Raw genomic sequence first — 11,264 nt, 5'->3', positions numbered from 1 at the left:
TGTATATCAGAAATTTGCATGTCTTATGGCATCGAAAAAGTTTGGTTACCAGGTTGATAAAAATCTGTGGGGAAAGATGGCGACTGGCGCGTCAAATCCAAATAATCCAGTCGTTTTTTTCGATATCTCTATCGGAGGACAGGTAACTTGTTGGGACAATGAAAAGTTTCTAAGCTCCGAAAACGCATTGGTGTTTTGAGTTTACCAGCGTTCTTTCATTTAGGTGAAACCCAGGCCGTTTTCCAATACTCGATTTGGGCTCCGTTTCAGGCTTCAAGTTCAACTGTTTTTTTTTACTTCCTGACTTTGAGGTTGTAAGCGGAAAGTCTGAGTGCCACAAAATATCAAGTAAGATGCAAAAGAGCCAAATATTACCGTACTTCAATTTAAGTTAAACGCTTCAGGCCCATAATTGGGGATTTGATTTCCTACACGAAGCCTGAAACGGAGACGAATTGAGTATTGTAAAACGGCCCTGCATTACTGTACAATACACGTGACCATGTGCTACATGTATTGCGCGTGTGCCATTGTCTTGATATTGCTGTGAGTGTTGTGTGCAAAGATGCGCCTCGTAGCGCTTTCGGCGCTATGCGATCTTTGGTTGTGTGTTATGCGAAAATCAGTTTACGGATCATGATTCAGAACCAGAAACAGAATCAATTCTCTATTAGTGCAGATCATCAGCTTTGAATTTTTATTCCACAAAAGCCGCTTTAACCCTAACACTGCACTGTCCCAAATCCTCCGATTTCAATATGATTTTACATATACCCTATGGGGTTAGGGATAATATTCCTTCTTGTTTGAGATAAATCCTATAAAAATTAGCCTAGGCCTATGCTTAATTTTACTTTCAGAATAATATTCTTCTGATTTCCCCATTGCCATGACTGACTCATCATTTTCAATGAGGACAAAGGGCCTAACGTTAATTTAAAATAAGTTAGGTTGGGACTTTTCAGGGGACTTTTAACTGTCTGATCTCAGATCGTGGTAGGAACAATATGAAAAATCACTCACTGGCTGTGTTTGTTTCACACGGACCTGGATCAGGTACAGTATGTCAGGATCAGCAATCCGTCATTGGACGTTGAGTCATTGATTTACTGACATCAAAACCCACATAGTGGATGGTGCGAACTAGCATTAGGATCACTGATCGAGATCCAGACGTGCTACATGTAGGTCAGTGTGAAACAAACAGGCCCACTGTGTATGTTCAGTGCCATGCTTATGCTTGTAAAACAGCAACCAACGTGAATAACAGGTAAGGTTGTGAAGTTGGGGACCGGTTCATAGTAAAGTACATGTACGTTATATGTATCTGTACATGATCATGTACAGATACATATAACGTACATGATCATGTACAGATACATATAACGTACATGTATCTGTACATGATCATGATGTGTTCTGTTCACTGCCCAGTATGTTAAAACTTTATTTAGCAATTTATAGGCCTTAGGTAGGAGAAGGGACAGTGTATTCTATCAACATTGTTTCAACATGGTCGTGGTGGTCCATTGGTAATGTACCTCTATATCCCCCTATTTGTCAAGGAATGCCTGAATGCCTAACCTCCATCGTTACATTGAAGTATCGTCGATGCATGCTTTCCTGTCAGCTACCATCACAAAACTGCACACTTCACCACCTCCCTTTATAGCCAGTTTTGCTTTTCCCTTTTCTCAACAAAGCAAGGACCATGGCCAGAGTTCCCTTTTTTCCCCTTCATCCCACCCATACCCCTCCTAGCCTTTGGCAAAAACACATGGGCCAGACCGATTGTGGTACCGACAGTAGCTTGACCTTCATGCCTCACCAAAATTTTAAGAACATTTTTAAAATTCTTTTTCCCCCAGGATATTGGAAGAATGAAGATGGAATTATTTGCTGATGTTGTACCAAAGACTGCTGAAAATTTCAGACAGTTTTGCACCGGAGAATATAGGTATGCACATGTAGTTTCAAGGTTGATGCTGAAAGATTAGTGGATGATATCGTGAATCAGAGTAGTCATGATGTAGAGATGGTGACTCTGAGCAAGGCAATGGAAGAAACATTTTTGTCCATTTTGCTTATGTAAGAATTGGAATGCATTGTAAGACCTACATATCAGAAGGACCTTAAGGTATAGGATGGACTTTCTGTTTTTGTCTTGGTCAAGTTGGTGCATTACACTGGCCTGATACTGTTTTCCTGTGTAATTGATTTTACAGAGATGAAAAGTCAACCCCCATTGGTTACAAGGGAGCTACCTTTCACCGAGTTATCAAAGATTTTATGATCCAAGGAGGAGACTTCGTCAAGGTACAGAAATTAGACTGAATATGCCAAACTCCAAGAAAATTGCATTGTCTGCGTTTGAGCTTGTTGGCTTTGAGTAATGTAGCTTAATGTGGCAATAATACGTTGTTAACACCTCCTGTTTATCTGTTCAATTTCATCACTTAGGGGGATGGCTTAGGTTCTATGTGTATCTACCATGGAAATACCTTCCTAGATGAAAACTTCAAGATTAAACATGATGGACCAGGCATCCTGTCTATGGTATGTTAACGTAGCTGTGGATACTAACAATAAAAACGGTGCCACCTTCATCGTATGTCACTGAAGATGACGTTTCATCTTGTGCATGTACTTACATCTTAAGCTCTGGGCCAAAAGGTTTCACTCAGTGACTTGAATACTGCTGTTTGTTTGTTGCACATTCTCATTGATACCCAGAGGAAAGTTTGGAGGATTTTGCAAGACTGATGAAGAAAGCATAGCTCAGGCATCAAATGTTCACATTGGCCATAATCCTAAAAAAAATTGAAGTACAAGGATCTGTTCTAGTTTCCTGCCTAGTGATGTAATCTGGATTCAGAAGGAGCTTCAGGAAGGTACTGACAGTCATGTCTTGGAAGACAGGTTAAGATTGCTTTACTTTAAGTTCATTGAAGTAAGCTCTTAGAAAGATGACTTCATCTGCTGTGTTTTCTGTTTGTATGCAGGCCAACTCTGGACCCAACACAAATGGTTGCCAGTTCTTCATAACCTGTGCAAAGTGTGACTTCTTAGACACCAAACATGTTGTCTTTGGCAAGGTGATTGATGGGCTTCTGGTCATGAGGAAAATAGAGGTAGGTTGAAGTCTTCCCCCTTGTAATGTACGTCCACTCCGCTAGGGAAGTACACTACAATTTGCCAGAAAATCAGGGTTTGAATCAAATTCTAAATGGCTCAGACGGCTCTATTTGTAGACAAGTTATTTCGTGAATGATTTAAAGAAATCACCAACTATACTGATTGTCCTATTTTTCAGAGTGAATAATTAAACCATCAGGTCGTTAAAAAAATCATATGAATTATTCATTTACTTCTTTCCTACAGAATGTACCAACTGGATCTAACAACAAACCGAAGATACCCGTTATGATTTCACAGTGTGGAGAACTTTGAAGGTATTCACTGATTTGTCTGGAAGGACATCTTTGGAAAGATGTGCCAGTGCTAGCCTAAGACTTGTCTGTACCAAGACTTGTCTGGATCGGAGCGGACTATTAAGGGAGGTGATCCCCATTCCTGGCTATGGATTGACAATAGAGGACGCTGTTTAACAATTTTTGTCAAGCCGAGTATCAAGAGTTGCAACATGATTGCCACCAAACTACATGCTCTGCTGTACACATTATGAACAGCCATTTTGTTTCCAACATCTGAAGCTGGTGCTATTCTTTCAATATAAAGCTCAGTTCCATGCATGGCAGTTCACTTTTCAGCATCGCTGCAGTACAACAGTAGAGGGAGCTGTTCGTAACTGCTGGCATTGACTGACCATTCCTATGATGTCCCGCCAAGATTTGTCAATGCCTCAGTTAACAGTTGTTGACCGCTGTGGTGAGGGAGAATGTCACATCCCACACCACAGCAGTTAACAATTTTGTCACACCTCTGTCTTTTTATCTTTTTATTTAAGGAATTTATCCAAAGAAACAAGCTCTGAATTTCAGAAGACGATAGGCCTAATGTCAAACTGTATAATTAACTTAACAGATGTAAACATCATCGTCTGCAAATGCCCTGTTCCTGCACTTTCTTAAATTGTGTAAACTTTAATGTGAAACTGGTGCGGGTACCAGTGAGTACATGTAGTCTGGTTAGCGGTCTGTGCATTACCTTGTATGTATGCTGCAGGGTCGGGAATGAGTGTTGTATGAGCAATTTCATTGATCAAATTCCCTGGTAGCCTATACGCAAAATGTATCCTGGGTACCACTGAAAACTGACTTCAGCACTACCTGCCGGGTGGATTTCTCTTGAGCAGGATGTGATGGCAGGACCTTTTCAGGATTTTCCGTTTTCATAATTCTTCACAAATTCATGTGTTCATTTACTGCACATTTACCCCACATAAACGACTCTCTGGCGGCTACTCTAGTCTGTTAGGCAACCTTCATTGATGCCAAAGTATTCAGCCCAGGCCTGCAGCCCTATAAAAGAGAGCCAAGAATTGTGTGGTGTTGCATAATTTGCTTTGTTCCAGTGAATGCCAGTAGCGTCATTTCATACACAGCTGGATTAGCGAGCAGCGGCGCTGTGCCGCTTATCAATGGGGCCCTGGAGCATTTTCGTCCGCAGTGCTAATCCGCGGGCGCGCTATGCCCAAAACAGTGGTATACTGTTTCAAAGCAGTGCCAGATTACCTTTGAAAAATGGAAGGTGAAAAATGATGGCAATTCCCAGCAGCAGGTCCTTTGTTCCGAGTAGTCTTTCGTTACACAGACCAGCTCTTTTGTCCGGAACAGGGCACCCCGGCTCTGCGTATTAACACACGGTGCCCGAAACCGGGCTCCCCGGCAGGAAGTGGTTAAGGAGCGGAAATGTTTGCTCTTGAACTTCCTGAAGCTCTTCTGTCTCCCACACATGCATGCACTATCGGCAGAATGAAATATCTCACATTGAGTGTGATATATGGATATATCACCCTGTCATGATCATTCTGGGCCAATAAATGGACAGTATCCAAGATCGAGATATGACAACTTATATTACAAGCCACAGGAGTGAATGTAGGGGACAATACATGTACACTGTATGTGTATCACCCAACTTTTTACATAAGCTTACAATATATTTAACATGTAAATCTGTATCATAACAGCCCCCCATAAGCCTTCTGAAGTTCGAGGATTGCCTATTTGGCACAAAAGCCCTGGATTTATTTCAACTTAAAGCCTTGACTCTTAACATTTCTTGCTTCAATATGACTACTAATTGTTACTTTAAATGAATTGAGTGATGTCCAACCAAGTTGCCACAATAACACACGTACAAAATTGAAGCTGTCTACAAGTTCTTTGCTCAAACAAGATGTTTTATTTTTGAGCCTTATTCGAACTTCCAATGCCATTAGATGTTTCCACAGCAAAGGCAAGTCACAAACAAGATCTCCTGCTAAAGATGGTAGTAAATTAACAGAAAGAAAAATGCTGGAATTACAAAAACGTGCCAAAAATGACCAAAATTTTCCTGGATAAAAGCGGCTGGGAATCAAATTGTGTAAGAATGGCTTTAACCTGGCACCTGCCAATTGCAAACTTTAAATAATCCAAACTTCAAAAGTTTTCATTTGATTCAATTGATTCAAATTTTCTGAAAATAAATTTTACTGAAAACTGTTTGCAAAAATGCAGCAAATAAGCTTTCCCCTCAAGGATGAATTTCAGATTCAAACGCAAAGTTGTAAAACACTTGGGCGAAAAATTCATCAAATGGTACAAAATCTCCTACAAAAATGAAAATCCATTGGCAGATACCTGGGTTTGTGAAAAAAACCAAAAAACCACAGCCAGTAAAGCAAGTCTGATGGAAAAGACACAAACACCTCAACTACAATACTGTAATACCATTAACATTTGCTCTACAATATGCCAGGTCTTACGAGCTGAATCCAGCATACAGCCGATGATACCAAGATCTGTCTTTTTGAGTATTTCTCCTTAATGGCGGTGAACTAACAGTTTCCATTTCCTTGGCTTCAAATTTAGTGTTACACATCTTAAAGTTCCTTTGACACTCCCGCCCCTAGATCAACTTGCTTCAAGGATCATAAGTACTGTTTGCATGTTTGTCCTCGTGTCTCAACTAAATGTCAAAACAAGGTCAATATACATCCTTGGTTTTTCAGTGACCCACAATCAATCAGGGAGCATACACAGGTGTCATTATCCACAAACTTTGCAAATGTTGACTGATTTCGGCCAAAAACGAATCTCTGTGCCACTCAATGTGGTTCATCAGAATAATGTAAGCAAAAATTTCTTGTATCATCTTCCAAGAGGGTTGTGGATATTTTTACCAACTCTTGGTGACAGGGCACTTAGTTTTTTAATCTAATGGTCGATCTTACGTTGACAGATTGCAGTTGAAAAAAGGGAAGCACAAAGCCTTCATCTATGCCTAAAATGGCCCTCAAACATCTCTTCAGGGTTGGGTATCATTGTTCAGAAGCTAACATTTCCCTAGGATGTCTGTGGTGATGTATGTGGGTGTCTGCCTGGCCTAAACGTGATGTTACTCATTCCTTGTTCTCTGATGTATCAGCCTGGGCTTTCTCCTCACTCGGTCCAGGACTTCCCTAAATATAACAAAATACAAGAGAATTGTGTAAATAAAAGACCTACAGACATTACAAGAAACAAGGAATTGTTTTTACTCTTCCAGAAACTAATCTGAGCAGTATAGTACAGAGACCCCTGCTAACCGCCTGCCTGAAATGGCGTGGTTCACATCAGGCTGCGGGCAAAGTAACATTAGGGTATCTAAGCAATTGTGTCATTCATAAGAAAAGAATATCCAGCAAATTTCATCCCAATGTTGAAACATGATTCAATAAGATGCAGTAAGAGCTGAACAGCGCCATCACAGTAATAACATGAGTCGACTGTATAGTAATTTTGTGCAAATGTCTTGTTCTGACCTATGATCCCAGACCTTAACCCTAACCCTCCTCAATCCTTCGCCCGTTGGAGGACTGAGGAGTGTTAGGGTTAACATGCACCATACACTGACTGATTTTACCTCTCCAGAGTCAGTCTTTTGGTTGCGTGAGCCTTGAGGTCTGCGTCTACGATAGCGTCTGCGTTGAGGAGGGCGCTGTTCTCCCTCATTCTCTTTGTTCTCATTGCCAGGTCCTTCTTCATCACCTTCTTGACGACGTGGGCGTCTGTAATTCCGATAACGAGGACGGTAGCGACGACGGTTTGATCTCTCTCCATCCTCACCCTTCTCATCATCCTCTCGCTGTCAATTGAGAAAGTCAAACAGCAATGCATCAACAGGGTCCTCCAAATCAGACAACCCTAGCACAATCAAGTTATGAAGGTGTTACAGCAAACCAGCACTTCAAAGAGGATACAAGTTATACAAAAATGTGAAATCCTACAAATGCTCCTGTTTAGGATTATGGTTAAGGTCAATCACCTTTTCACCACCCTCGTCAGATTCAGGAGCTGGACGACGGTAACCACGGTTACGATATCTGCCCCGCCCTCTTCCTCTTCCTCTACCACCTCTTCCTCCACCGCGTTGTCGTCTTCCTTCTGTGTTATCTCCTCCCTCTGAAGTCCTCTCTTCCTCGCGATCATCCTCACGGTCATCAGTGTTCTTGCGGCGACGGTAGTAATTACGGCGGCGATAACGACGTCTGTCTGGAGCATACTTACTACCCTGGACTGCTTCACCATCAGGTCCAGTCACGTTGCAAGCCTCGTCTCCCTGTGTGAAGAAACAGACCAGAGTAACCCTTTCACCTCCATGCTAAAACTGGGAAACTATTCAATCTGTAAATACTGGATTAAGTGCCAAAATTAGAGTTAACGAGTTTGAAAAGTTATGATCTTCACAGCTGAATCACACAAGTGCACTCACTCTAACTCTGACCAACTTTTGATTTATGTTGTCTAAATTGTATATTAACCCTCCTTTGGTTTTACAGCACAAATGTGCACAAATGCCCACAGTCACTGGTGAACATGTATTTTCTATATGGAACTCAAACATGCACAGATTCAGTGTGTACACAGTAGGTTGTCAGGACAAAAGACCCAGGGTCTTTTGTGCAGTCCTCTTCTCTGCATTTGGTTTACTGCACAATGATGCACATGAAACAGTGAAGCACAGTTGTTGGGCAGCACATAAGTGCAAACTGATATTCCTGTGAGGGTCTGTTGGTGCAGTGCACAACACAACACAGCTGTGCTTCATTGAGGTGTTCACCAAATGACCCAAAGAGTGACTTCAGCATAGAAGGGTTAATGAATAAATAAAATTGGGTAACCATGCGGTACTGCACATCAGTACATCCTTGAAAGTTCAAATTAGGAGATCCCAGTAGAGTTAATGTAAATTTACCTTCATTCCAGCAAGCACGTCAAACTCCACCACTTCCCCATCACCGAGACTACGCAGGTATTTCTTGGGGTTGTTCTTTACAATAGCTGTCTGTATGACAAAACAAATGTATGGTGGTACATAAACAGGGGCTTCTACAAGTGTAAAGTGTCTGAAGTGGAAGTATCACCAGGGAATTATGTAAAGGAATAAAAGAGAACACCCAATGGGAACATTGCGCCAGTAATCATGTAGGAAGATACATGAATCAGTATTCAAAACAAATTCTAATGTTTACACCGACGTGGGTTTTACAGTTGTAGAAGTGCAATCTTTAAATGAGTGGCTTTTGGTAAAAGGTTTTTTAATATAATGAGGGGGATTTCTTACTTGGTGAACAAAGATGTCTTCCTGCGTGTCATCTCTGAAAATAAATCAAAAAATTTAACCATCAACTCTCAACTTTTTAAATAAAAGTTTAGAGTGACGTGTAAGCCTGGAGGGTTAAAGCCTTTAACTGCAGCAGAGAGTTCCTTTCACCCATCAAAAAAAAAAAAAAATTACGGACAACACATAAGGAGTTTGGAGTGCGGCAAAGCAATGCCGACTGCTTGCCTTTCTTAGCTGTGATGGGTTCTGACATATTGACTCCACAAGGCAGTACTGTTCTCTCGGCAGAGAGATTATTTGAAGGAGGTTGGAATACTGAAAGGTACTTGCATTTGAAGCTTAACCATAACCCCTGAAGCCCTTTTTGCTGGGGACCCTCCTCAATCTTCCAAAATCCTACGATTGGGGGGGGGTGAAAAAATTGGATTCTCCTTCAATCCTCTGAAATCCTCCAAAATTTTTTGAAAATGTTACTTGGAGGCGTGGCTCCTGCATCAATCCTTCAAAATCCTCCAGCAGTTCCTGTCGTAATGCTGAAGCAGGGCTCAATTTATGCTCGACTAAGCAAAAATAACACACGGTCTAACCCACGACCTTCATGCATGGCATCCTTTGCAATTTTTACCATTCACCTCAATCCTCAAAAATCCTCCAAAACCATCCAAAGGATTTCAAGGATTGAAGAGGATTAGGGTTAAATTAATTGAGCATCTACATGCCCTAATTCCATGATAGAGTGATGACTTCAACTTTATGAGATGCTGTTATGGCTGTGCTATTTGTGCAATTCAGCTTTATACATCTTTTTCCAGCATCTTTTTGGACTAACCTGTTGATGAATCCATAGCCACTGCGGACATTAAACCACTTCACAGTGCCTGTGACTCCAGAGGCTTGGGAAACAAATTAAAACAAACTATGAAAATTTCCTCAGAAAAGTTTCGTTTATGCACCTATCAATTGTAAGACATTTGAAGTCCGAGGACACACCCCCTTCTTGTTAATGATGCACTTTTTACTCTATGATTTACTTCTATTCACATTTACAAAAATATTCAATTCTTGCAAAGATTTGGGCCTGAATTTCTTTAATTCCAGAGGACCATATGTACATACATTGTGTAACCACGCTGAATTCCATCTTGGACAAATGCATAATTTAAAGATTACAATGCCCTGCAACTTATTTATGGAATTAACCAAGACTTTTTCAGCTTTGCCTGAAATTTGTCGCGTTTTATTGGCTTAATCGGCCGCGTCTGTAAAGTCACTGTGATGCATTGAAAATAACCCATTTGACCCTGCTGGTCCCACACGAGATTGCTCTGGCTATTGCAATCACATTATGAGTAACAAACTAAAACTAGGCAAAAAAATGTGACTGAGTAAATAGTGAGTGATGATAAACAAATAAAGCATAACTGTAAGTACATGTAATGTGATGTCCTCCAAGTTGCAACATACATGTACCTGGGCTACGACATCCCCATGTGTAAGTTCGGGCTACCGGCATGACCAGATGACCGCCGCGCCACGAGCAAAACAAATTTCGACGTGTTGCACTTCACGCTGGTTCTCATTAACAAAAGTAAACCGTCGAGTACCAGTTGTCGTGGTTGCACTACCCACTGCCCATAATGTAAGAATTACTGTGCTATGCGCAGTAGACGAAATTCACGTTTACTAAAAAAATGTCGACAAAATGGTTCGCATTCTTAGCCAATATCTCGACAACCACAGCACGTCTAGACGTAATTTTAACACCACCTCACCCAGTAATTTCTTTTCCATGGGCAATTCTGCCTCATGTTGTTGCTCCGACTCCTCGGGCATATTTTCTGGCAGATCTTTTTACCGGGCGTTGATGTTACTCCCCTCCGCACAACGATCTTTCTTTGTGCTGCCAAGATGGCCGTCCGTACGTACTCGACTCGTGTGCGCGTCGCGCGAGGGATTGTGGTATTTTGTGACGTAATAAAATTGAGAACGAGCAGTTTAAATCCGTAAGAGGGGTGTCCTTCGATTTTGCCATCTCATCACCGTGACGACTCGTACACCAAAGTCAACGACAAGTTCAAAACTACCAGGAGAGGGTAGATGAAGGACAGCACCCCACAAAAGGAGTCATTTTTGCCGTGTAAACAATGAAAAGGCGATATTTTTCTCAATTTCATCCTTCAAAACGTGAACAAAGCCACAACATATCCTTACACCTCGATCAGGAAGCGGGTCGTAAATTTTATACATGAAAATTTCCATTTTGGGGGCACCAGCAAAAACAAGTTCAGTTTGGTACCCAGGTTGCAATTTGTTGATCTGCCAGGCCGGGGTGACTTGGGCCGAAACAGGATTATTTGACAGTTGAATTTATTTGAGCAGCCAGGAAAGATATTTAAAAGAAATAGCCGTATGTTATTAAAAAAAATGGAGTCAAAATCGGAAATAAATTATTTCCTTGATGAAGAATTAGTGTGAAAAGTTTGTGGATAAAA

General features: G+C 41.2%; 2 protein-coding genes across 2 annotated transcripts; one reads left to right on the top strand and one right to left on the bottom strand.

Annotated features, from left to right (window-relative positions):
* The first annotated feature begins 31 nt into the window (after positions 1–31).
* Positions 32–5,343, top strand: ppih (peptidylprolyl isomerase H). Its single transcript, XM_022234343.2, has 6 exons — positions 32–142; positions 1,869–1,957; positions 2,226–2,316; positions 2,461–2,556; positions 3,003–3,131; positions 3,382–5,343. Exons 1-6 carry the CDS (start codon positions 77–79, stop codon positions 3,448–3,450), a joined length of 540 nt encoding a protein of 179 aa, XP_022090035.1. The 5' UTR covers positions 32–76; the 3' UTR covers positions 3,451–5,343.
* Position 5,344: 1 nt separating this feature from the next.
* Positions 5,345–10,704, bottom strand: LOC110979112 (uncharacterized). The gene is made up of 7 exons (XM_022234654.2): positions 10,545–10,704; positions 9,602–9,665; positions 8,773–8,806; positions 8,404–8,493; positions 7,474–7,767; positions 7,072–7,293; positions 5,345–6,628 (listed from the first exon to the last, which is right to left on the bottom strand). Exons 1-7 carry the CDS (start codon positions 10,603–10,605, stop codon positions 6,569–6,571), a joined length of 825 nt encoding a protein of 274 aa, XP_022090346.2. The 5' UTR covers positions 10,606–10,704; the 3' UTR covers positions 5,345–6,568.
* Positions 10,705–11,264: the final 560 nt, after the last annotated feature.

Source organism: Acanthaster planci, linkage group LG16 (assembly GCF_054643075.1).
Source record: "Acanthaster planci isolate LZ-2023a linkage group LG16, COTS_SCS, whole genome shotgun sequence".
Classification (NCBI taxonomy): domain Eukaryota; kingdom Metazoa; phylum Echinodermata; class Asteroidea; order Valvatida; family Acanthasteridae; genus Acanthaster; species Acanthaster planci.
The sequence above is the reverse complement of the archived record's forward strand: the minus strand, read 5'-3'. Positions and strand labels throughout refer to the sequence as shown.

Coding starts and splice junctions, on each gene's coding strand:
- ppih (XM_022234343.2), top strand. CDS start 77: ATGGCGACTGGCGCGTCAAATCCAAATAATCCAGTCGTTTTTTTCGAT. Junction 143..1,868: donor ATATCTCTATCGGAGGACAG/GTAACTTGTTGG, acceptor TTTTTCCCCCAG/GATATTGGAAGAATGAAGAT. Junction 2,317..2,460: donor AAGGAGGAGACTTCGTCAAG/GTACAGAAATTA, acceptor TTCATCACTTAG/GGGGATGGCTTAGGTTCTAT.
- LOC110979112 (XM_022234654.2), bottom strand. CDS start 10,605: ATGCCCGAGGAGTCGGAGCAACAACATGAGGCAGAATTGCCCATGGAA. Junction 7,768..8,403: donor ACGTGCTTGCTGGAATGAAG/GTAAATTTACAT, acceptor TTCTTCACACAG/GGAGACGAGGCTTGCAACGT. Junction 6,629..7,071: donor AAAAGACTGACTCTGGAGAG/GTAAAATCAGTC, acceptor TGTTATATTTAG/GGAAGTCCTGGACCGAGTGA.